Genomic DNA, 23,162 nt, shown 5'->3' with positions numbered 1-23,162 from the left:
ACAAAGGCAAGCCTGAGGGCAATAGGTCAGCTGTCAGCCAATAAGGCCTGGATCTCATACAAAAGGATCTCCCTTTGCCCAGTCAGGGAGGCCCTAGAGAGGCAACAGGCGTCCTACAGAGATGGCAGCTGTCCTTAACAATAACTAATACAGAAAGAAACGTGGATCTTCTGAGTTCTGGAAACAGCAGGGGGGGGGGGGGGGAGGGTGCAAAATGTGGATGTAATCGCTTAACATTCCAGAGGAAACTACAGTCACAGAAGGGTCCCAGCACTTAATTACACAGAGTCTGGGGAAGGGGCCCTGCAAACAGACCCACAAGTGTGTGTGTGGGGGGGGGGGGGGGGGGCCCAACTTCCTGGGACCAGCGACCTGAAAAGACAGCAAAAATGGTCCAGGCGTGAATAAATAACAAATCATCCCATTCGTGGAGCACACAAACCCCGAGTAATTACATTCCGTGCGTTATCTCTGAGGTGCCATTATTGTCCCCATTTCACTGGTATGGGGACCAGGGCTTGGAACAGCTAAGCTCACTTACCCAACGTGAGAAGTAAGGGAGATGATTCATTTTCAGAAGTACCAAATAAAAGCGCTGCTGTCTAGCTAACAGTAGGTTCACAGCCTGCTGGAAATATGTATGCACTCCCCACAACGGAGTCCCAAACCCTTAGACACTTCACTTCCTGGTTCTTCTCCTCTCCATTTCGAGGGCTTATTTTTATTGGTTTTGCAATGAGCGTGCGCCAAAGAACAAGGAGAAGACGGACTGAAAGTCTCTGCATCACCTCAGGGAACGCACCTTTGTTCCAATCGGACTACTTGTTGCAGTACATGGGCATAGGCGACATCCGGGTAAGGCTGTAACCTCTGTGGTACTCAGCCAATGAGGAATCAGGGGAGGGACTTGCACGCTAGGAATAAATCGTCTGCTGAAACCGCCCCCAGTGTGTCTGTTCATTAGACACCTGTTCTAGCAAGGACATTGATTAAAAGCCTCACTTCACTGTGCTCAGAGCCTCCGCGTCCCTCCTTTGATTGAGTCGGTGGGCTTATTTCTCACACCCAAGGTCACAGAGCTAGTAAGTGCTTGGCCTAGGGTTCCAATGTGAGCCGTCTCTAGTGCTGGCTCTTCTCCATTCCAACACACTGTCTGCTTGGTGCCAGGGCAACACTGAAATGCATCAGCTCCCTCGCTTCTGCTGCTGGTCTAGGAGTGGAGAAGAGTCCATTCATCACAAACCTTCTTCAGACCCCTGATCCTGCATTCCACCAGCAGAGCCCTCTCCTGGGTTTCCATGACACCCAGGCTGTGCAGGACCTGAAGGCCACGGTGGTCGTAGTCAGGGCTATTTGCTCAGGGCTACCCGGTGAATGACAGGTGTCATTTCAAAGCTCCCTGTAGTTACAGGAAGGGAAATACTCCAGGAGTATCCAAGCACCCACCTCCGGGCCAGGCTGAAATCTTCATTGGGTGACTGTGATTGCAAGGCAGATCCTGAGGAAAACACCCATAGTGCTAAGGCCTGGTGACAAGTGTCCCTCTCATTGGCTCCACACATTGCACAAAATGTTCTGAAAATCGTGTTTTCCAGAAATAAACGTCATTTCTAGAATCAGCCGGGAGTTGAGAATGTCTTATCACTGATACTGCACCCAGGCCATTTTGTTTAGAGAAATAAATATTGATCTGAATGACATGGACATGGGGGGCGTGCAAGGGCACCTGGCTCTAGGGGTGTCAGTAAGACCAGGTTCAGCCCAGGCCGCTGATGACAGAGTGGTAGTAAAACAAAGTTTCTCTCTCTCCCTCTCTCTGCAGATATAGATAGATATATAGATGATAGATAGATAGATAGATAGATAGATAGATAAATTTTTAAAAAGGGGGCACATGGGTGGTTCAGTCTGTTGAGCATCCAACTCTTGACTTCGGCTCAGGTCACGATCTCATGGTTGGTGAGATTGAGCTCTGAGTGGGGCTCTGTGCTGACAGGATGGAGCCTGCTTGGGATTCTCCCTCCCTCTCTCTGCCCCTCCCCTGCTCCTGCACTCCTCTTTCTCTCTCTCAACGTAAATAAATACATTTTAAAAAAGAAACAAAAAAGGAATTTATTTTCTGAGGTCAACACTGGGCAAACGGTGGACTAGGGTCTCAAATACTGTCGCCAAAGTGCCAGAAATACTTCCAGGTTTCCATCAGGAAAAGGTAGGGCAAAGTGGGTGGGTAGGAGCAGGTAGGCAGTCAAGGTCAAATATTCACAGTCTTAGAGTGAACCACCGGCAGGGCCTTGCTGGCTCAGGGCAGTCCTTGCCTGAGGGGGTAGTTTCGGTTCCCATCAGGGGATGGTTTGCCTGCAGGGTCCTCCGCCTAAGCCAAGAGACAAGATGGCAAGACGATAAACTACAAAGTTTGAAGCCAAAATGGAAGCAGCTGAAGACCTCTTTCGTGAAGTTTAAAGCAAAGCAGAACAAAACAAAACACGACACTATACATGTGATGTTGGCAGGCCAGCTCTGGGGACCCAGTGGGGGTCCCGCAGGACCAGCCCAGAGGGCCCTGGCCGAGCACAGGATGGAAATCAAATGCGAGCCAGCAGAAGGTGAAGGCAGCGTTCATTGCACAGAGAGAGGGCAGGTATGGAGTGGGACACTCAGAAAGGAAAGGACGGAGTCTTGCCTTTCTGTGTCGGGTCTGGGGGGTTTTGCTGAGGACGGTGGTCTGGTGTGTCTGTCCTCTCAGGCATCCAGGAACTGGTTAGGACAAAGACGGGAGCCCAGGTGTTACTCCACGGAGCTGGGGGACTCGATGTGGAGACGTGCAGTGCTGGTGGTCTGCAAAACACATGTGATAGCTTCTTCCTGACACCCTCGCATGGCCCTTCCTTAGACATGTTCTATCCTAAAGAAATCATTAACTCCTGGTCCCTTATAAGGACGACATACACTATTTGCATTCTCAGGCGTGTATAAAAGTGGGGGTGCAGGTCCTGGCAAGAACAGAAGCAGGAAAAGGAGCAAAAAGCAGGTTTTTATGCAGTCTTCCATTTCCCTATCTCACGTGCTGCGCTAGGAACTATGTTAAAAGTTTTTCAAACTACTCATCTAATCCTCTCAACAACTCTAGGATGTGAGTACTCATAATCACAATTTAAAAGATAAGAAAACGGAGGCACAGAAAGGTCAAGTATTGCCCCAGGTCACACAGCAAGTAAGCAGCAGAACCAGGATTCAAATCCAAGCAATCTGGTCCCAGAGCCCATACAAGTAACCAGCACAGGACACAGCCAGCCAGGGTGGGACAGGTGGGTAGCTGGGGGCCTTCCCACATCCCCCAGGTCTTCAGTCAGCCCCAAGCTGCTCTCCAAGCTCCTGGCATGATCACTGCCAGTTTCTCCCCCTGGAACCCCAGCTCCTACCTGGTCTAGGTCCAGATCTGAAGATGGGTTTTTAAAATGCTAAAAACAGGAGATGGGAGGATGAGTCTTTCAGCCAACGCAGATCCCTGGGCCTTCCCACCCTTTTCTGTGCTGTATTTTGTCTGCCCTGGTGGCTAAACATAGCAGGAAGTCATGCAGTGAGCCTCATATAAGGTGGAAGATGGGAAGTGGAGAGGGAAAACTGTGGCCTGTGGGAAACCAGGGTGGGGGGGGGGAGACAAAAATCCATATGAGTCTACTTAGCCTAACACAACAAAGAACCACAGACCGGGGGGCTAAAACAACAGCATTTTACTTCCCACGTTTATTGGGGGCAGAAGTCTGAGATCAAGGTGCTGACAGGGTGGCTTCTCCTGAGGCCTCTCTCCTTGGCCGGTAGACAGCCTTCTTGATGTGTCCTCACATGGTTGTCCCTCAGTGCATGCCTGTGTCCCAGTTTCTTATAATTATGCCAGTCACATTGAACTAGGGCCCACTCGAATATCCTCATTTTTATTTATCACTGTTTTAAAGATCCTATCTCTAGGGGCGCCTGGGTGGCTCAGTCGGTTAAACATCCGACTTCAGCTCAGGTCATGATCTCATAGTTGGTGGGTTCGAGCCCCGCATTGGGCTCTGTGCTGACAGCTCAGAGCCTGGAGCCTGTTTCAGATTCTGTGTCTCCCTCCCTCTGCCCCTCCCGTTTGCACATGCTCTCTCTCTCTCAAAAATAAATAAACTTTAAAAAAATGAAAAAAAAAAGATCCTATCTCTAAATACACTCCCATTCTGCATTACTGGGGTTAGGACTTCAACATATAAATGGAGGCAACACAATTCAGCAGATACTAGGATCCTAAGTAAATGGATAGGCTGGAGCTGTGTGAGGTTTTGAATTGCTTAGAAAATATATATATATATATATATATATATATATATATATATATATATATATATTTTTTTTTTTTTTTTTTTTTTTTTTTTTTTTTTTTTTTTTTTAAGTAGGCTCCATGCCCAAAGTGGGGCTTGAACTCATGACCCTGAGATCAAGAGTTTCACACTCTACTGGCTGAGCCAGCCAGACAACCCTGCTTAGAAAATATTTTAGACAGGGGTGCCTGGCTAGCTCCATTGGAAGGGCATGTGAATCTTGATTGTGGGGTCATGAGTTCAAGCCCCACACTGGGTGTAGAGATTATTTAAGTAAATAAATAAAAGTAAAAACTTAAAAAATATTTTAGACATACTGAAAGGTATAAAGAATAATATAAACTATACGTATATGACGTACCCACTACTCACCTGAAGAAATGCTCCTGGCTGGCTCAGTCGGTAGAGTATGGGACTCTTGATCATGGTCAAGATCTTCATCATGAGTTCAAGCCCCATGTGGGATGTATTTATTTATTTATTTTTAAATGTTTGAAAGAGAGCCCTCAAGCGGGGGAGGGGAGGGCAGAAAGAGAGAGAGAATCCCAAGCAGGCTCTGTGGCTCTATCCCACGACCCATGAGATCATAACAAGAACCAAAATCAAGAGTCGGATGCTTAACAAACTGAGCCACCCAGGTGCACCAGGATGTAGAGATTACTTTAAAAAGAAAAAAAAAAAAAAAAAAGATGGGGCACTTGGATATGCTCTGCTCAGCATGGACCCTGCTTGGGATTCTCTGTTTCTCTCTGTCCCTCTCGTACTCTCTTTCTCAAAATAAAGAAACTTTTTTAAAAAAAATTTGAAAAGAGAAGAGAAATGAAATGTTTCCAATCCAGTGGAAGCTCTGCTTGTAACCTTCAGTCATGATCATCTCCCAACCTCCAGAGGTAACTGTATCTAGAATTTAGTGTTTCCAGTTTCCCCGGTGTTCCTTTATACTTTTACTATATACCTGTGCATCTTAAAATGATATATAATATTGTCTTTTTATGCCTTCAGCTTTATGTAAATTGTAACATTCTCTATGTTTTTTAATTGAGGTGAAATTCACATAACATACAGTTCCCAGTATTAAAATGTACAATGCAGTGGCATTTAGTGCATTCACAGTGTTGTGCAAACACCACTTCTCTCTAGTTCCAAAATTTTTCATCACACTAAAAGAAAACTCCACATCCATTAAGCAATTATTTTCTGTGTCCCCCTTCTTCCTCCCCACTGGCAACTATGGATCTGCTTTCTGTCTCTACAAAGTTGCTTCTCTGTGTTCTTTTGCAATGTTTTTGTTCAGCATTTCAGACATCCATCCATGTGGTCACCTTTGACCATTGTTTGCTTGTTTTTCATTCCCGTAAAATAAAATCAGTCCCATCATGGGACTCAACCACATTTTTCAAGTTCTTAGTTCTCATTCCTATTGATGAATTTATGGAACTTTAAAAAAGTCATTTGAGGGGCACCTGGGTGGCTCAGTTGGTTGAGCATCGGACCCTTGATTTCGGCTCAGGTCATGATCCCAGGGTCATGAGATCAAGCCCAGAGTCCAGCTCCATGCTGAGTGTAGAGCCTGCTTAAGATTCTCTCTCTCTCTTTCTCTCTCCCCCTCTGCCCCTCTTCCCCCACCTCTCAAATTAAAAAAAGAAATCATTTGAAAAATAAGTATTATATGCATGTGGCCACAAAGTCAAGCATCACAAAAGAAAATAAGGTGAAACTGTCTTTTCCCCCCTTTTGAAGAGACAACCACTTTACCTGTTTTTTTTTAAGTTTATTTATTTATTTTGAGAGATAGAGAGTGTGCATGCACACCAGTAGGAGGAAAAGCAGAGAGGGAGAGGGAGAGAGAGAATCCCAAGCAGGCTCCATGCTGTCAGCACTGCGCCCGACTTGGGGCTCAATCTTGGAACTGTGAGATCGTGACCCGAGGCGAAATCAAGAGTTACACACTCAACCAACTGAGCCACCCAGGTGCCCCTATTTTTTTAAGTTTATTTATTTTTACTGATCTCTACACCCAATGTGGGGTTTGAACCCACAACCCCAAGATGGGAGTCGTACACTTCACCAACTGAGCCAGCCAAGGCCCCCTGATAAGTATTTACTGAGTGCTTGTTGTATGTAAAGCACTGTTTCAGGTTTTGGAGGTCCAGCAGTGAACAAAACAAAGCTCCCAGCTCATATTCTAGCAGAGACAGACACAGGAGGCACACATAAACAACTAGATGTATATGTCAAAGGGCAGTAAGTGCTCTGAAAGAAAATAAAGGACCCTCAGGGACAGCAGTCAGGAAAGGCTTTCCTGATAAGGCAATATTTGAATTGTAGAGGACGAAACATCTTTTTCTTTCTATCCTCCAAGATTTGGTAGCTAGGACCTGTGAATTAAAAACTGATAGAAGACAGGTTAACAAGAGAATAAAAGTTTTAATTAGGTGCACACCAGAGTTTACATAGAAAAAATGTGACTCAGGAGGGTCCAGGTGCTTGAGACTTATATACCATCTGAGGCTAAACAAAGGAAAGGGGATTTTGGGCTTCCGTGTGGGAGGGAGTATGGGAAGGTGACCAGCAGAAGTATGGTAAGCAAGGGTTGCCTAGTAAGGTCTGTTATGTCTATTTCAGCCAGTGACTTCTCTGAATTAAGAGTTCACTTCTGGAATGGGAGAGGGAGACCTCTCTACAAATGTAAATTTCTTTTATAAATGTCAATTTCCTTTACAAGAGCTTTTTAGGGCTTTTCCTGTGTCTGCTAGTTCTCAATGGCCTTTAGCTCAAAATAAACCATATTCTAAAGAGATCTATTTGCGGGTGGCTTATTCTGGTACCCTTTGGAATAAAGGCAGGACATCTAGAGCAAGAATGTTCCGGGGGCAGCATGTGTAAAGACCTGAGCTGAGAGTCTCAGCATGTTGAAGAAGCAGCAAGGAGCTCAGTGGGGCTGAAGGGAAGTGAGGGCGGGGGTAACAGGTGTTAGCAAACCATTTATGCTGCTCTGCACTTCTCCATGAGCACTCTCTTGGCCTCTGTCCCGAATCAGCCTAAATCAAACTGCCTCATTCTGTTTCAGAAGCTCCCAGGGACTCCACCATATGGATACAGTGCAATTTATATAACTGGTTGTAGGGTTTTTCCTCTATTTTTTTTTTTTTTTTTTAGATAACATGAGATATGAAGCGTGTAAAAAAGAAAACCACAGGTCCAAAATGGTGTCACTTAGGCCAAGTCAGCTAACCAAGGCTTAATACCTAACCTAACTGCAGTTTCAACGCCCCAGGAATGTAGCTTTTAACCAGGCCACATGGAATTTCCTGGTCAATACTAGGAAATATACTGATAGACCCCTTCCTCCCGCCTTAGGAGGGCAATCTTGCCTAAACAATGCATTTCTTGCTAATAAATTTCTTCCTTCCTTCCTTCCCTCCATCCCTCCTTCCTTCCCTTCTCTTCCTTTCTCTTTCTCCTTTTTCCCTCCCTCTGTCTGCATTTAAAAACTTTTCTTTTGTTTAGCTCAGCTCAGCAGACATCTCTCTACTTACTAAATGGGATGCTGTCCAATTCACAAATAGATTAATAAAACCAATTAGTTCTTCACATTTATTCAGTTGAATTTTTGTTATTTAACAACTGAATATCAGGAAGCGGTCAGAGTGGGTTATGAAAGGAGGAAAGAAAAGAGCAGACCTGCTCTTAACAGTTGTAAAGCCCGGGGCAAGAGTGGAAATGGAGGCCCACATACCATATGTCTAAATATTAAAAGTTATAAATTAAATGAACATACTGTTAAATAAAATATGCACTATTTCCTACCTTCATAACAATCTGGAAAGCTAGATTTGAATTTAAAATCTCAGGGCCTTTGGGGTTCTGCACCCAGCCCGTGGTCTGCCCACTCTTCTTACCATTCCTGGCTCCATCCTGCACTGACAAGGTCCTTGAATGCATAGGTCTGGACACCTCAGTCAGCTTAGGAGTTTCCATCTATGCTGCCCTTGGCCTAGAGCTACTTGGGAGGATAGGGCCAGGGAAGAGGCCCAGACAGCCCCTACACATGGGCTGGGGCCATTTAGGCAATAAAGTCCAAGGTGCCAGGGACTCAGATGATGGGCTAAAAGGGTGGGGGAGGGCACCTGGATGGCTTAGTTGGCTAAGCATCTGACTCTTGGTTTTGACTCAGGTCATGATCTCACGGTTCGTGGGTTGGAGCCCCGCATCAGGCTCTGTGTTGACAGTGCAGAGCCTGCTTTGGATTCTCTTTCTCCCCCTCCCTTACATGTGTGCTGTCTCTCTTTCAAAATAAATAAACTAAAAAAAAAAAAAAAAAAAAGGACGGGGGAGAGGGACGAGGTTAGCAGAACCACTTAATTCCACAGACTTCCTGCTCTTTAGGGAGACAGCTGGAGGAGAGTCAGAACAGGGTCCTGTGAAGTACAAGACCCAGGGCAGGGTCTCCACTTGCCCAAGTCTAAGGCTGGTGCGGCTGAAGAGTAGAAACTGCCTAGTGGCCTTGGGGGAAAAAAACTAACAGCATGGAGAAAGTGGGCTGGGCAGGGCAGAGCAGAGAGTGGGAACCATCAGCCCAGCCAGCTGGAGGGACCCGGCTAAGCAGGTAGCAGGAAGGGATAAAGTCCCAAGCTCTCCAAGGCATGCCCACATCAGGGCTGGCCAAAGGGAAAACTTGACCCTTGAAAAGGAAGCTCAGCTCTTACCTGCTCAAAACAATACCAGCCACTGAGACCACAAGAAGAAAGTATAAACAAGGAAGCTGAAACAAGTAATGAAAATACTATCATCCTCTTCTGTTGGTCACTGAACATCATTGTAAAATCAACTGATCTCCTGCAAGAGATATAGAACTAGGAATGTGGATTTTGTCACCAGCAAGACCCCAAGACCTGACCCTTGCATGTACCCACTCACCTTTGTCCCACATTTCCTTAAGTCTTCTTTCCAGCCTATTTTTCTTTAAGTAAACTCTAGCTCCAACATGGGGCTCAAACCCAAGACCCCAAGATCAAGAGTCACATGCTGTACTGATTGAACCAGGCACTCAATTTCCAGCTTGTCTTTTAACTCAGGCAAAAAATCCCACGGGCATAGCATCCCATGATAAAAACTGAAAGGACAGCCCTGACCACCCAGACTAGTCTGAGCTCAACCACGACTCCCAACTGTGCAGATGGGCCCTGGAGTAACCAACGGTTGTCTCTACCTCATTGTAATTCTAAAATATCCACCCAAGAAGGAGCTGAACTTCATTAACATCACACACAATGCATGCATAGGCACTTTTCCCTGACCTTATGCCCACCTCTACCTACAATGACACAACTCCTCTTTCTGAATATTCATCCTACCCTAAACAAAAGAAACCCACATACTCGTGCTTGGGAAGTCACAGCTTCCCAAGTTACATTTTTGGAACTTACTCCCCTGATCTCCCTATTTGCTGCAAACAAAGTTTCCTTTCTCTGACACCTCAAGCTGGTGTAGTCTCTACCTGTAACTCACCAAGGAGGGAACTCACATTAGTTCAGTTACAATTTCAGGCCCAACACGGTAGCTAATTAACAGAGAGAGATGGAGCAAGTCACTTTGCATCTCTGATTCCTCATCAGTCAAATTGGGATATACTTCCCCAATCTCTACTTGCAAGAGCTTTTTATGATCATTCAACAGTATGTTCCTTTCCTGGATGTGAATTTTCTCTTTCAAAGCTGACTGGCTGGCTCAACATAACCTCTATGCAACCTTCACTAAAATCAGGAATCAAAATGGTCAAGCTGCCTCCTGCCAGATGAACATCCAGGCATGGAGGACCAGCTGAGAGGAAGACCTGCCAGCCTTTCTTGGAAAGGAAGAGAAGCCAGCCTTTCCAAGCACCTGTCTACAAGCACCAGGGGGAATAGGGCAGAGTACCTGGAAAGCCAACCCTGACGTCTCTATTGGCAGGTGATCATTTGCACAAAGGGTCTCTGTCATTTACATTTCACTTAACTCCTAGGGACAAAAGCAGACAGGCAAAAGGCAGATTCCAAGCACTCGGTATGTAGAGTTGTGCCGGACACATTAGGGAGCTTGCCAGTGTCTGAGAGGACTAAGGACATACCTACAGAACAACAGAACAGTCCTTTACAGAGGAGTAATGTGTCCACACATGCCTGTGTGTGGATCAGTACTAATGACTGTCATTACTGAGTAAAAGAGTGCCGTGCCAAACCTGATAGATGTGATGCAATCCCCATCAAAATCCCAGCAGGCTGTTTTACGGAAATAGACAAGATGATTTAAAAATGTATATGGGAAAGCAAAAGCTCTGGAATAGTCAAAACAATCTTGAAAATGAACAGAGCTGGAAAACATACATGACCTGACATCGACATTTACTGTAAAGCGTACAATAACCAGGACAATGCGGTATCAGTGGGAGGAGAGACAAATAGATTGATGGAACAGAATAGAGTCCAGAAATGGATTCAGACATATACGTTAGTTGATATTTAAAAAAAAAAAAAAAAATGCCAAGTCAAGTCAATGGGGAGAGAAGTATCTCTTCAATGAAAATTGCTGGGAAAAAAAAAAAAGAAAAGAAAATTGCTGAAAATATTGGAAATCCATTTGGAAAAATAATGAACCAGGGAACCATAAAGCTTCTTGAAGAAAGCAGAAGACTATCTTTGTGATTAGGAGTAAGGAAAGAAAAAAAAAAAAAAGGAGTAAGAGTAAGGAAAGACTCCTTGGGGAGGATATTAAAAGAAAAAAAACCTGATAAAATGGCTTCATCAGCATTTTAAATGTCTGCTTTTTTTTTTTTTAACGTTTATTTATTTTTGAGAGAGAGAGAGAGAGCACACACCAGGGAGGGCCAGAGAGAGGGGGACAGAGGATCCCAAGGAGGCGCCACACTGACAGCAGAAAGCCTGATGTGGTGCTCAAATTCACGAAGTGTGAGATCATGACCTGATCCAAAGTTGGACACTTAACCCATTGAGCCACGCAGGTGCCCCATAATGTCTGCTTATCAAAAGACACAAGAAAATAATTGACAAGCTGCAGACCTGGAAAAATGTCTTTGCAGCCATAAAACTGAGAAAGGATTTATAGCCAAGACATGTAAAGAACTCTTACAAATTGACACTAAAAATATAAACATTCCAATTACAAAATGGGAAAAGACTTCAACAAACACTTTCACAAAGTAAGATACACAAATGGCCAATAAGCAGTTTAAAAAGTGCTCACTGGGGCTCCTGGGTGGCTCAGTCAGTTAAGCATCCGATTCTTGATTTCAGCTCAGGTCACGATCTCACAGTTTATGAGTTCCAGCCCCAAGTCGGGCTCTGTGTTGACAGCACGGAGCCCGCTTGAGACTCTCTGTCTCCCTCTCTCTCTCTCCGCCCCTCCCCTGCTCACGTTCTCTCTCCCCAAATAAAGAAAAACATTTAAAAAATAAAAAATTGCTTCTGAGGGAAATGGCATTTACAACCACAGAGAAATACAACTTCATACACACTAGTGATGACCGACCATAAGGCAAGCTGAGGGCAAAGCACAAGCTAGCACCGCCCTCCCCCCAGGTGGGAGGTGCGTGATATTCCTCAGGCACCCCGGCTGCCCAAGGACAAAGGAAAGGAAAGAAAACAGAGCACAGTCACGCAGGACATGAGTCTCCATCAGTTTACAAATATCGTAGTAAATTACAAGAAAAAGGCAATCTTATCAGTAGCCTCATCTCCAGAAACCTGTAGACTCAGATTCCTGGAGCCCCAACATCCCCCCTCCATAGTGATGTGGGAACAAAGGCAAGAAGGAAATGGCAGGTAAAATTAAGTTTCCTTATAACCTGCCGCCCATTGACAAACACTTGAGGCAAATACAGAGTAGAACACTTCTCCAGAAACGCCCTACTGTCCTAACGTTAATGTCTTACTAGAGGGAAAACAACCTTAGCTAGACAACAGCAAGGCCTCAGGCATCTTAGGCGTCCTCTTTAGTGTATCAAAGTCCCTCTGGAGGCCTCCCTTTTGTCTTTACCTCTCCCAATTCCATAGTATATAAGCAGTCACTCTACACGACACCAGCGCAGCTCTTTCTGCCCGCGGGGTCCTGTCCCCGTGCTTTACTAAAATCATCTTTTTTCACCAAAGACGTCTTCAAGAATTCTTTCTGGGTCGTCAGCTCCGAACGCCACCACCCCCACCATCACCCCAAAACCTCATCACTAGAATGGCTAAAATAAAAAACTGATGTGCCGGTTACCTATTGGTGCATGTCTTATTACCCCAAAACTTAGTTTTGTCGACAATTACAATCGTTTTGTCTCTTACAACTTCTTTGGGTCAGGACGTCAGGATGGGCTTGGCTTCGTGGGGCTGGCCTGGGCTGGGGGTTGGGAGGCGGTCTGCTGTTGCAGTGAGACTACGGCTGGATGTGGAAAAGGGGGACTGGAGCAGCTGGGGCCTCTCTCTCTTCCTTCACATAGTTTTACCGTCTCTCCATGTGGTCTAGTTTGGGTTTCTTCCCAGCATGGCAGCCTCAAGGTATCAGACTTCCTTCCAGGGGGCTGAGGTCTCCAAGGCTAACATGGATGCTGCTGATTACTTTGCACTACCTGGCCAAGAAGCCACAGCTGCACTTTCCTCCCATTCCATGGGTTACAAGTGAGTCAACCAACCCACCCACATTGAAGGGGCATGACTTAGACTCTGTCTCTTGATGTGGAAGTGGTAGGAGGCTAGAAGAGCACAGGAGGATGAGAGATACTCTCACACTCATTTTTGGAAAACAATCTGTGGTGGATAAGCTCGGCAAGAAAAGCAGATCACACCAGGCCTCGTAAGCCACGCTAAAGTTCAGTCTTTTTTTGAGAGAGAGAGAGAGAGAGAGAGAGAGAGAGAGCGAGGGCGGAGCAGACATAGGCAGGGGACAGAGGATCCCTGTGCTGACAGCAGGGAGCCAAGAGAGCCTGATGCGGGGCTCGAACTCAGGAACTATGAGATCACGACCTGAGTCGAAGGCAGTCGCTCAACCCACCGAGCCACTCGGCCACCCCAAAGTTCAGTCTTGCTAGGTATTGTGATGGGGGGCCCACTGGAAGGTTTTAAGCAAGAGAGTGAAATTTAGCCAATTGTTTTGAAGAGTTCATTATAGCAGGTTGAGGATAAAGAATTTGTGAGGAGGGTTTGGATGCAGAGAGACCATTTAGGTGGGAGGTCCAGAAGTTCAAGTGCCAAGCATGACCGTGAGTCCAGCCTAGGCAAGGGCACAGGGAGAATGTCGGGGAAGGTTTCTGCCCGTCCAGCTGCTCTGTTCCAGGAGAACCATGGGGAAACAGGTTTGTTTGAGACGCGTTGGGCTTGCAAGGCCCGGGAGGACGGACCGAGACTGGAAGCTGGGAGATAAAAATTTAGTAGACAACCAACAGCATTTTAAAAGGCACAGAAGTGAACGCGTGCGTCAGCCCAAGCTTTAGAATCTCTCTCCTCCTCCCGGACTCACCGCGGACGGGGCCAAGGTCTCACACAGACTGAAAAGCGCATGCGCACGCCTACTCCCACGGGCGGCTCCTGGGCGGCAGCTTCCTGCTTGCGCACGCGCGATGGGCGGTCGCCATGGAGACGCGTGGCCCCGGGCTGGCGCTTAGCTCCTGCCGCCGCGAGCTCGGCGGCCGCGGGTCTTGGGCTGCCCCAGGCGCAGGTGGCGGCCGGGAGGGCGGATGGACTGCCGCGGTGGGGCCGGGGCATCCGGGTACGGCGAAGAGGGCGAGGACGACGACGACGAGGAGGAGGAGGAGGAGGAGGAGCGAGAGGGTGACACTGCGAGCTCGCAGAGGGCCAAACTGCCCCCCATAGCAGGCAACGCCTTAGAACTGAGCAAACAGAAGGTGAAGAAGAAAAGGAAGAAGAAGATGAAAGGGTCGGGCAAGGGGGACGGTAAGAGGCGCAGCTAGCGCGGCAGCCTCAGCTCCCGTGCCAGAGTTTCTTTCTTCTTTTCTTTTTTTAAAAATGTTTTAGTTTACATGTATTTATTTTTGAAAGAATGAGACAGAGCATGAGCGGAGGAGGGGCAGAGAGAGGAGACACAGAATCTGAAGCAGGTTCCAGGCTCTGAGCTGACGGCACAGAGCCTGATGTGGGGCTCGAATCCACCAACCTCCAACCTCGGAGATCATGACCTGAACCGAAGTCAGACACTTCACCGACTGAGCCACCCAGGCGCCCCTCCCATGCCAGGGTTTCTTCTCCAAGGTCACCTCTCCCCACTCCTCCCAGAGATCCCTCATCTACTTGCAGGACCACTTCAGACCAGAAACAGAAACTCGCCAGTCCCAGAGGTCCTCCCACTTAACGCAACACAGTGATGCCCCAGCCCCACCCATAAAAACCATAGGTGTCCACAGAGACCCCAAATCCTGCATGGAGAATTTTCTACAGCCTTGGAGACCCTCTACCCCACAGAGATCCCCCACATAGCAGCATTATTCCCACAGAGCGTCCCAGCTCCACACAGCAACTCAGCTTTGCACGGACACCCTCTCAATTTCCTAATCCCTCAGCTGGAACTCAGAATCTTAAATATCCCCGCCTTGCCCACAGAAATTTCAAGCCCTCCTGCAGAGATCCCCTCATCTTCACACACACACACACACACACACACACACACACACACACACACTTTCCCCAATCCTAAAATACTAAGACACTAGTGACCAACATGCTCAGAAACGCAGGCTTTTGCCTTCTGTCTCGTGCTCAGGACACCTGCCCTAGATGTTAGACATCCTGTAAATGCATATAAAGTATCTTTACTGCACAGACTGTCTTCCATCCACCCCCCCCCCTTTGCCAGGGCCAGCCATCAGCCACACACACACCATCACACTAGTCACTGCTCACTGCTACATACTCTTATACTCCCCAACACCCTCAACAACAACCCCCTTATATCAGTATAACCACCAAATAAAACTCAAGTACAGATACCCCATCAGGCACAGCCTTTCCCAGTCTACACATACACATGGGTCCTCTGCTACACACACACATTCATAAACCCCACCCCACCCCAGACACTTCCTGCACGCATGTGACTCTACGCCCTCAGGTTCTCCAACTTTATGGACACCTCACATACATACACACAGCAACACATGCCACAATCCCATGGGCTACCTGTATCTCACAAATTTCCTCTCCCAGAACCGCCCATCCCCCCCGATTTCTCAACAGAGGCACTGAGCACCCACTTTATGGAGAGTGCAACCTTGACATGGAATGCACTTGCCTTTGTCACTTGTGTGGTCCCCCTCTGGGGACCGTCCTTGATCCTGGCACAGCAGCCCTGACCTGCATCATGGTTAGTCCCTGGTTCAAGTTCCTGGGCCCTGGCCCGTTGGCCTGCAGAGCTGGTACCCCCTGGCAAGCTGGGGGCAGAAGGAACAGCAGCCTTCCCCATGTGGTCCTTGTATTTGGGGGAGGGAGCCACGGGAAGATTATAATGGCTCCTGCGGGTGGAATCTTCACAGAAAGGTAAGAAAGAAGTTCTGGAGTTTAGGTCCAAAAGCCCCATGTGTATCTCCAAAACCAAACTGGGAAACTTCTTGTCTTTTTGGCTTAGCTTCTGACTCGAGACGTTGTAATGGCATGTAACTCATACCGTCAGCAGGGGACACCGAGTTGTTTTTGAGGAGTAGGAAGATACAGAAATGCCCAGACGGGATTTTTTTTTTCTTATTTTCTCTTGTTTTGGGAGGGATTTCTGTCTCCCCAAAAGTAGAAGGATGAGCTGATGAAAGACCCGTAACTTATAGTATTTTATATGAGTATTCTACAATTCAGAAATGCTATTAATATAAGAAATATCAGTACAAGCCACGAAGCAGAAGTCTTTCCGGCTTGGCATAATATTGCTTTCCACAATCAGATGTAGGGAGCGTCTCTGTTGTTCTCCATTTCTCCCATCATGAAGAAGTCTGCACTAGGGGTAGAGACTCCTGGAAGCGGAAGGTACCTCGATGTGCATGTGGAGCATGGTGGAAAGAACAGGGCACTGGGAGTCAGGCCTGTGTTCAAATCCTGGTCCTGCCACTCACTATGTGACGTTGCTTGAGTTAGACTTTTTTTTCTTAAGTATTCATTTATTTATTTATTTAGAGAAAGAGCACGAGTAGGGGAGGGGCAGAGAGAGAGGGCGAGAGAGAATCCCGAGCAGGCTCCGTGCCGTCAGCACAGAGCCCAATACAGGGCTCGAACTCACAAACCATGAGATCATGACCAGAGCCAAATCAAGGGTCGGCCGCTTAATGGACTGAGCCACCCGGGTGCCCCCGTTAAGACTTCTGGAGTCTCAGTTTCCTCAGCCGGAAAATAGGGCTGATAGACTTTATCCAGAGGACCTGGCCTACAGTATGTGCTCAATAAATGGTTCCTCCTCCCTGCAAAATGACCTGACGGAAAGCATAGAGACAGTGCGTGTGTACAGGTTGGTGGGCTTGGCTAGCTGAGCTTTAGGTCCCCAGGGGCCTCCACCCCCTCACATCTTTGGTGACTCGGGCATCGCAACCGAGCAGGCGGAGGGCAGGCGGCAGGCTGACAACCGCTAACACCTTTCATCTGCTCAGCAGATAAACATCAGGGTCGAGGCCTGAAGAATCAGCAGCTGTCCTCATCCTTCCACGACATCTTAAGGCCCCACAAAGATCCCGGCCCGAGGCCAGAGCGCAAGCAGGACAAAGCTGAAAGCAAGCCCACGCCCCCTTACTCCTCCACTCGAAGTCTCCGCTCTGTCGCTGAAATAGAAGAGCACCTCGCCAAGCAGGTCAACGAAAGCCTGCGTTGGGATGGAATTCTCGCCGACCCGGAGGCAGAGAAAGAAAGGATTCGCGTATATAAACTGAACCGGAGGAAGCGGTACCGGCTCTTGGCCCTGAAGGGCCTCCACCCTGACCCGTGCGCTGAGGACGACCCGGAGAGCCGACCCTACCTCCCGGAGACAGACCGTGGCCCCGACGGCAGGAAAGCCCACCACCCCGATCCCTTCTTCCGAGGCACCGTCACACATTCTGACCTGGCTCTGCCAGAGTGACCATCCACCCCCGACACTGACCGGCTTGCGCGTTGTCCTCCCCACAGGTTTACCCGTTAGAAAAGAATAATAAAAAGAAATCGGACCTCCATCGGAAGGAAGCGGATGTCTGGTGTGTCGGGCGGGTCGGCCTCTCTCCTTCCACCAGGGCGTCCGAATCGCCCGGGGGAACCGCAGTCCCTTAACCTCCGCAGTGTAATGGACAGAGCTGCTTCAGGATTTTTTGTTTCTTTCTCAGACAAGTTGGCATCTCTATCTTACTTAATTTCTCGTCGCAGATGTCTGTCATCTTCCCCTCAGAAAGAGAAAGTGTGTAGATGATCTCAGTTCTAAATCTTAAGCTAATTTAACGGGTAAAACACAGCATGCTTCTCTGGGCCCGAGAAAAGTGCCTCAAATATCCTGGAGCCTTTTTTTTTTTTTTTTTTTTTAAATTACACACACTCCCTGCCCTGATGTGGTTGTCAAAATAACTGAGTTCCAGAACTCCAACCCTGGGAGATAATTATGAGAAGTCTCAAAAGGAATATTGCTTCTCTTCTAAATATGGTCCTCCCAGAGAGCAAATTGCTGGTTGCCAGAGGGGAAGGGGTGGGGGCACGGGGGAAATGGGTCAAGGGGCCCAACTGCTCAGTGATGGATGGTAAGCACACTTGTGGTGGTGATCACTTTGTAGTGTGGGCAAATACTGAATTATAATGTACACCTGGAACGCCGTAATGTTATATACCAAGTTTACCTCGCTTAAAAAATATATATATATTGTCCTCTAATCCCTTAAAATGGGATTTTAAGCAAAGTTCTGGAGGATTAAAAAGACCTTACTATGCTACTCGTCCTAAATTAATATCCTTCCCTCGCACGAGTATTTATTGAGCGAGGGCCATGTGTTGGGTTAGTTTGGGTTTTCCAGAAGCAGACCCCGAGACAAAGACCCAAATGCAACTAGATTATTTGGGGGGTAAAGGAAAGGTCAGTAGAGAAGGCACAGGAGGGAAAGACCATCAGTCCAGGGACACTGTTAAACCAGTTTCCATACTGGGTAACGGGAGCTTATCCAGCCCGAGAGTGAGGGAGCTGGGCTGTTATACTGCCCACAGGCATTGGCTGAGCTGTGGTGCTGGGGGGGTGGTGGTGGTGGTGTTAATTTCCTGTCATTTCCAGCCTGCCAAACGTGTGGGCCTTGAGGCCTACTTCCGTTGGGGGCACGGGGATCACCCTCAGGCACAAAGATGCAGCCCTCGCGAGGGGTCCAAGGGATAGGGTAGTTTCTATGCAGCATAGTGTAGGGCCCAAGAGGGTCAGAGCGGAGGTCTAAGATCAGGTCCCTGTCTTCTGAGGAATTAAAGACCTGCAGTGTACTCAGGAAAAGTTGAAAGCCAGTACAAAACATCACAATGCCTTTTTGAAAGTTAAGCACAAGTGGTCATCTTGGTCCCTGTTAGCCCCAGCTGACCGAGCAGCCTTCTTCCTGCCTTAAACGGCTGCTTACAGAGTTTTCACGTTTAGAAGAGGCCTGTCCTCCCCTGGAGAGCCCCCCTGGCAGGGGCCCTCGAGCAGACAGCAATGGCCCTCTCTGCGTGGCCATCCAGGTTGAAGGGCAACCATGGAATCACGTGAAGGGAACGTGGGCTTTGGCGCGGCCCCAAGGGGAGGAGGACAGGGGACGTGTGTTAATGCTCAGCCACAGGACCTTGCCCGACACCCTAGTGCTCAAGGTGAAGACAGCAGAGGGTGGAAAGCTGGGCTGCACCTCCCGTGGTCTTCGGGTCAGCCACAGTGTGCCTGAGGGAGTGCGGCGCACGGAAGAGTCTGTGGCCTCAGGATGTCTTGGTCGCTTTGCATTAGAGCTTTCTTTCCGTGGGTGGTGAGAGTGGGGATGGCCTGTGGTCACCTTTCTGCTATGAGACAGTCTGGCATAGTGGTGGAAATGATGAGTTCTGACGTCAGAGCCGAATTTCTCTCTTTCCCACTATATGTGCGGGCTGTGTCACCTCGGGCACACGGAATGGCCTCTCCAAGCATGAGTCACCGTATCTGGAAAGAGGGACGCAGATACCTACCTCAGTGCCGTGAGAATCACATGCAATAATTACGTAGGGCATTTGGCATAGCGCCTCGCCCCCTGGGAAGCACGCAATCCATAGAGTTTTGGCGATGATGTTTTGGGCCGGGGTAACTCCGCAGCTGTTGGAGAGACGGGCCTGGTGCTGGTGTAGAGCTCACCTCATCAAAGGGCGAGCTTCACAAAGAAATGGGGATTCAGTGGCTGGCCAATTCAAAGAAGCCACAAAACAAACTCCTGGGGTGCAGCCAAGAGGGAATGTGGGAGGAGTGAAGCCAGGGTCTCAGAGTCTGGTGTTTGGGGGGCTTTGGGGCCGAACAAAAAAGTGCCTACTTGGAACTTGGAACCTTTTTATTATGAAGTGGTTTTCCATCTTGTGAATATATGCCACAGACATTTCAGTCACTGTGAAATGGACACATTGCAGTTACCTCATATGGCTCTTGTGAATAAAACTGTCATGAGTGTGCTCCTTTTTGGACACGTTTTCATTTCTCTTGGATAACTATCTCCTGGTATTTCGTTGTGGTTTTATTTGGCATTTCCTGACATCTAATGATGTTGAACACCTTTTCGTGTGCTCATTTCGCATCCATGTATCTGCCTTTGTGAAGTGTCTGTTCAAGTCCCTTGCCCATTTAAAAAATATGTATGTATTTTTAATGTTTATTTTTGAGAGAGAGAGAGAGAGAGAGAGAACGTGTGAGCAGGGGAAGGGCAGAGAGAGAAAGAGAGAATCCCAAGCAGGCTCTACACTGCCAGTGCAGAGCCCGACGTGGGGCTTGAACCCACAAACCGTGAGATCATGACCTGAGCTGAAATCAAGAGTTGGATGCTCAGCCGACTGAACCATCCAAGTGCCCCCATCACCCATTTTTAACAGGGTTGTTCATCTTTCAATGTTGACTTGTAGGAGCTCTTTGTATATTCTGGATATAAGTCCTTTGTCAGATGTAAATCTTTTTTTGTCTGGATTACCTTTTATTTTCTTAAAGGAGTCTTTGAAGAACAGAAGTTTATATATAGAGAGTTTGATGTATCTTTTCTTCAGATTTTCTATTTCATTGTGTCAATTTGGTAAGATAAGTTTGTCAAAGGAATTTCCCCTTTTTAACTAAGCTGTCAAATTCATTGGCATAAAGTTGTTCCTAATATTACCTTAGTATACTTTCGGTGCCTGTGAGATCTGTATGCAAATCATGGCATTGGTAATTTGTGCTATTTCTCGATCAATCTACGAGTGGGAACTGCCCCACACAGTGACTGATAATTGGGGTTACTGCAGGGTCCCCTTTTTGTTCTTTTAGCCTGCTGACACCTGTGTGATCAATCCTCTGTATGAAATCCCCTCTGCTGGAAATATCTAGTATGATTTGGGCCTTGCTGACTGGACTCTGATTGTCATACATGGTTTATACCAGCATTTCTTAAAGTGCATTTCAAAAAACATTAGTGCTAGGTTTTTTAGTCCTTCATTAGTCCATGAAATGCTCCTGGGTCCTCTGGTCCAAGGAGTTTAGAATATTCTGCAAACTAGATTTTCCCTATTGAAGATTCTCCATCCACATTATCATATTAAAGGCTAGGGTAATTTATTGCACAGCAAATATTTACTCCTCCCACATTCATGGGGGAAGTATGGTTCCCTGACCCACTGATGTTAGGTTTGACCATGCAACTTGCTTTGGCCAATAGAACATGCATGGAAGTGACTGGGTGGCAGTTCCTAGTGCAAACTTTAAGAGGTTTTGTATGTTTCTACTTGCTCCTCTGGGATCTTTTGACCTCTTGCATGAGAAGAATGTGCCCCAGATAATCTCTCTAGCCTGCTTCAGAGACAAGTGGAATGAACCTGAACTCAACACCTGACCTTGGGCAGAACTGCCCTATCAGGCCTACAAACTTTTACACAAGAAATTAATGCTGCTGTGTGCCACTGCGCTTTTGTGGCTGGTAAGCAGCAAAAGCTGACTAATGCAGGTGTTCTAAACACTCGCGGTTTTGTTTTGATATTTATTTATTTTTGAGACAGAGAGAGACAGAGTGCTAGTGGCGGAGAGGTGGAGAGAGAGGGAGACACAGAATCCGAAACAGGCTCCAGGCTCTGAGCTCTCAGCACAGAGCCTGATGAAGGGCTCAAACCCATGAACTGTGAAACCATGACCTGAGCCGAAGTCAGGTGCTTAACCAACTGAGCCACCCAGGTGCCCCACTAATGTGGGTGTTCTAAAGAGCCCTGCAATGAACATATTTGGTATTTTCAGCTTTTCATTTTCCCAAACTTATTTTTTTTAATGTTTAATTCATTTATTTTGAGAGAGAGAGAGCAGTAGAGGGGCAGAGAGAGACAGAAAGAATCCTAAGCAGGCTCCATGCTGTCGGCATTGACAAGAGCCCAGTGTGGGACTCGATCTCGTGAACTGTGAGATGATGACCTGAGCTGAAGCCAAGAGTTGGACGCTTAACTGACTGAGCCACCCAGCACGCCTTCCCAAACTTATTTGATCACAGAACCTCCTTTTGGTCCATAGAAAGAATTCTGGGAAGTAGTGTTATGCACAAAACACTTTGTAGTGATTATACTCTAAAACAAAATTATTAGAATTTAATTTTGAGGGTCACCTGGGTGGCTCAGTCAGTTAAGTGTCTAACTTCGGCTCAGGTCATGATCTCACGGTTCACGTGTATGAGCCCCGCATCGGGCTCTGTGATGACAGCTCAGAGCCTGGAGCCTGCTTCAGATTCTGTGTCTTCCTCTCTCTCTGTCCCTCCCCTGCTTGCACTCTGTCTCTCTCTCTCTCTCTCTCTCTCAAAAATAAATAAAACATTAAAAATTTTTTGAAAAGAGGCGGTTTTTTTTGCAATATGATTTGTTACCTAATCAATAAGGTCATTCATTTTTCGCATTTCTGGGAAGTATACCAAAAAGGCTTCCTAAGATTTACCATATTATTAGGGGTGCCTGGGTGACTCAGTCGGTTAAGCATCTGACTCTTGGTTTTGGCTCAGGTCATGATCTCACAGTCTCACAGTTTCATGAGTTTGAGCCCCACATTGGGCTCTGTGCGCTCTCTCTCTCTCTCTCTCTCTCTTTCTCTGCCCCTCCCCTGCTCACGCTGTCTCTGTCTGTCTCAAAAATAACAAACTTAAAGTAAAAAAAAAAAAAGATTTATCATATTGTTAATTACACCTACTACTTTTTCCCTTGAGATACCAGCTTAATCTGATATTCTCAGAAAGATACTTTTCGAGGGAAAAGTGAAATATTAATTTCAACATGTATTTGCTTCTCTCTCTCTCTACACACACACACACACACACACACGTACACAATTATAGCTTTAATCTTACTTTAAATATTTTTCCAACAAAACCTTGAAACTGCTATTAGCTCATTCATTTTATGGGAAATTTACACTATATAACCTAAGTGGCAATATCAGTTCTTGTCATCCCTACCAGCCAAATTAGACTTCATTTCTGTTAAAAAGAGACTGGCTTTGGGGCGCCTGGGTGGCGCAGTCGGTTAAGCGTCCGACTTCAGCCAGGTCACGATCTCGCGGGCCGTGAGTTCGAGCCCCGCGTCAGGCTCTGGGCTGATGGCTCGGAGCCTGGAGCCTGTTTCCGATTCTGTGTCTCCCTCTCTCTCTGCCCCTCCCCCGTTC

At 47.2% G+C, this 23,162-nt stretch overlaps 1 protein-coding gene and 1 long non-coding RNA gene across 4 annotated transcripts; one reads left to right on the top strand and one right to left on the bottom strand.

Moving 5' to 3' along the window:
• Positions 1–2,150: 2,150 nt before the first annotated feature.
• On the bottom strand, positions 2,151–22,513 carry LOC131497352 (uncharacterized). Its single transcript, XR_009254915.1, has 3 exons — positions 17,519–22,513; positions 3,420–3,628; positions 2,151–2,835 (listed from the first exon to the last, which is right to left on the bottom strand). It is a non-coding gene; the product is annotated as an uncharacterized LOC131497352 (long non-coding RNA).
• LIAT1 (ligand of ATE1) lies at positions 13,967–17,523 on the top strand. Of its 3 annotated transcripts, XR_009254914.1 has the most exons (3): positions 14,301–14,596; positions 15,578–15,704; positions 16,972–17,076. XR_009254914.1 is itself a non-coding variant. In XM_058703560.1 (2 exons), exons 1-2 carry the CDS (start codon positions 14,065–14,067, stop codon positions 17,430–17,432), a joined length of 681 nt encoding a protein of 226 aa, XP_058559543.1. In that variant the 5' UTR covers positions 13,967–14,064; the 3' UTR covers positions 17,433–17,523. The 3 variants fall into 3 exon arrangements, 1 of the variants encoding a protein (XP_058559543.1); XM_058703560.1 differs by lacking the exons at positions 14,301–14,596; positions 15,578–15,704 and adding an exon at positions 13,967–14,281 and having other exon boundaries at positions 16,969–17,523; XR_009254913.1 differs by having other exon boundaries at positions 14,290–15,704; positions 16,969–17,070.
• Positions 22,514–23,162: the final 649 nt, after the last annotated feature.

Source organism: Neofelis nebulosa, chromosome 16 (genome assembly GCF_028018385.1).
Source record: "Neofelis nebulosa isolate mNeoNeb1 chromosome 16, mNeoNeb1.pri, whole genome shotgun sequence".
Lineage (NCBI taxonomy): Eukaryota > Metazoa > Chordata > Mammalia > Carnivora > Felidae > Neofelis > Neofelis nebulosa.
Note: the sequence above shows the minus strand (reverse complement) of the source record. Positions and strands in the feature narration are given on the sequence as shown.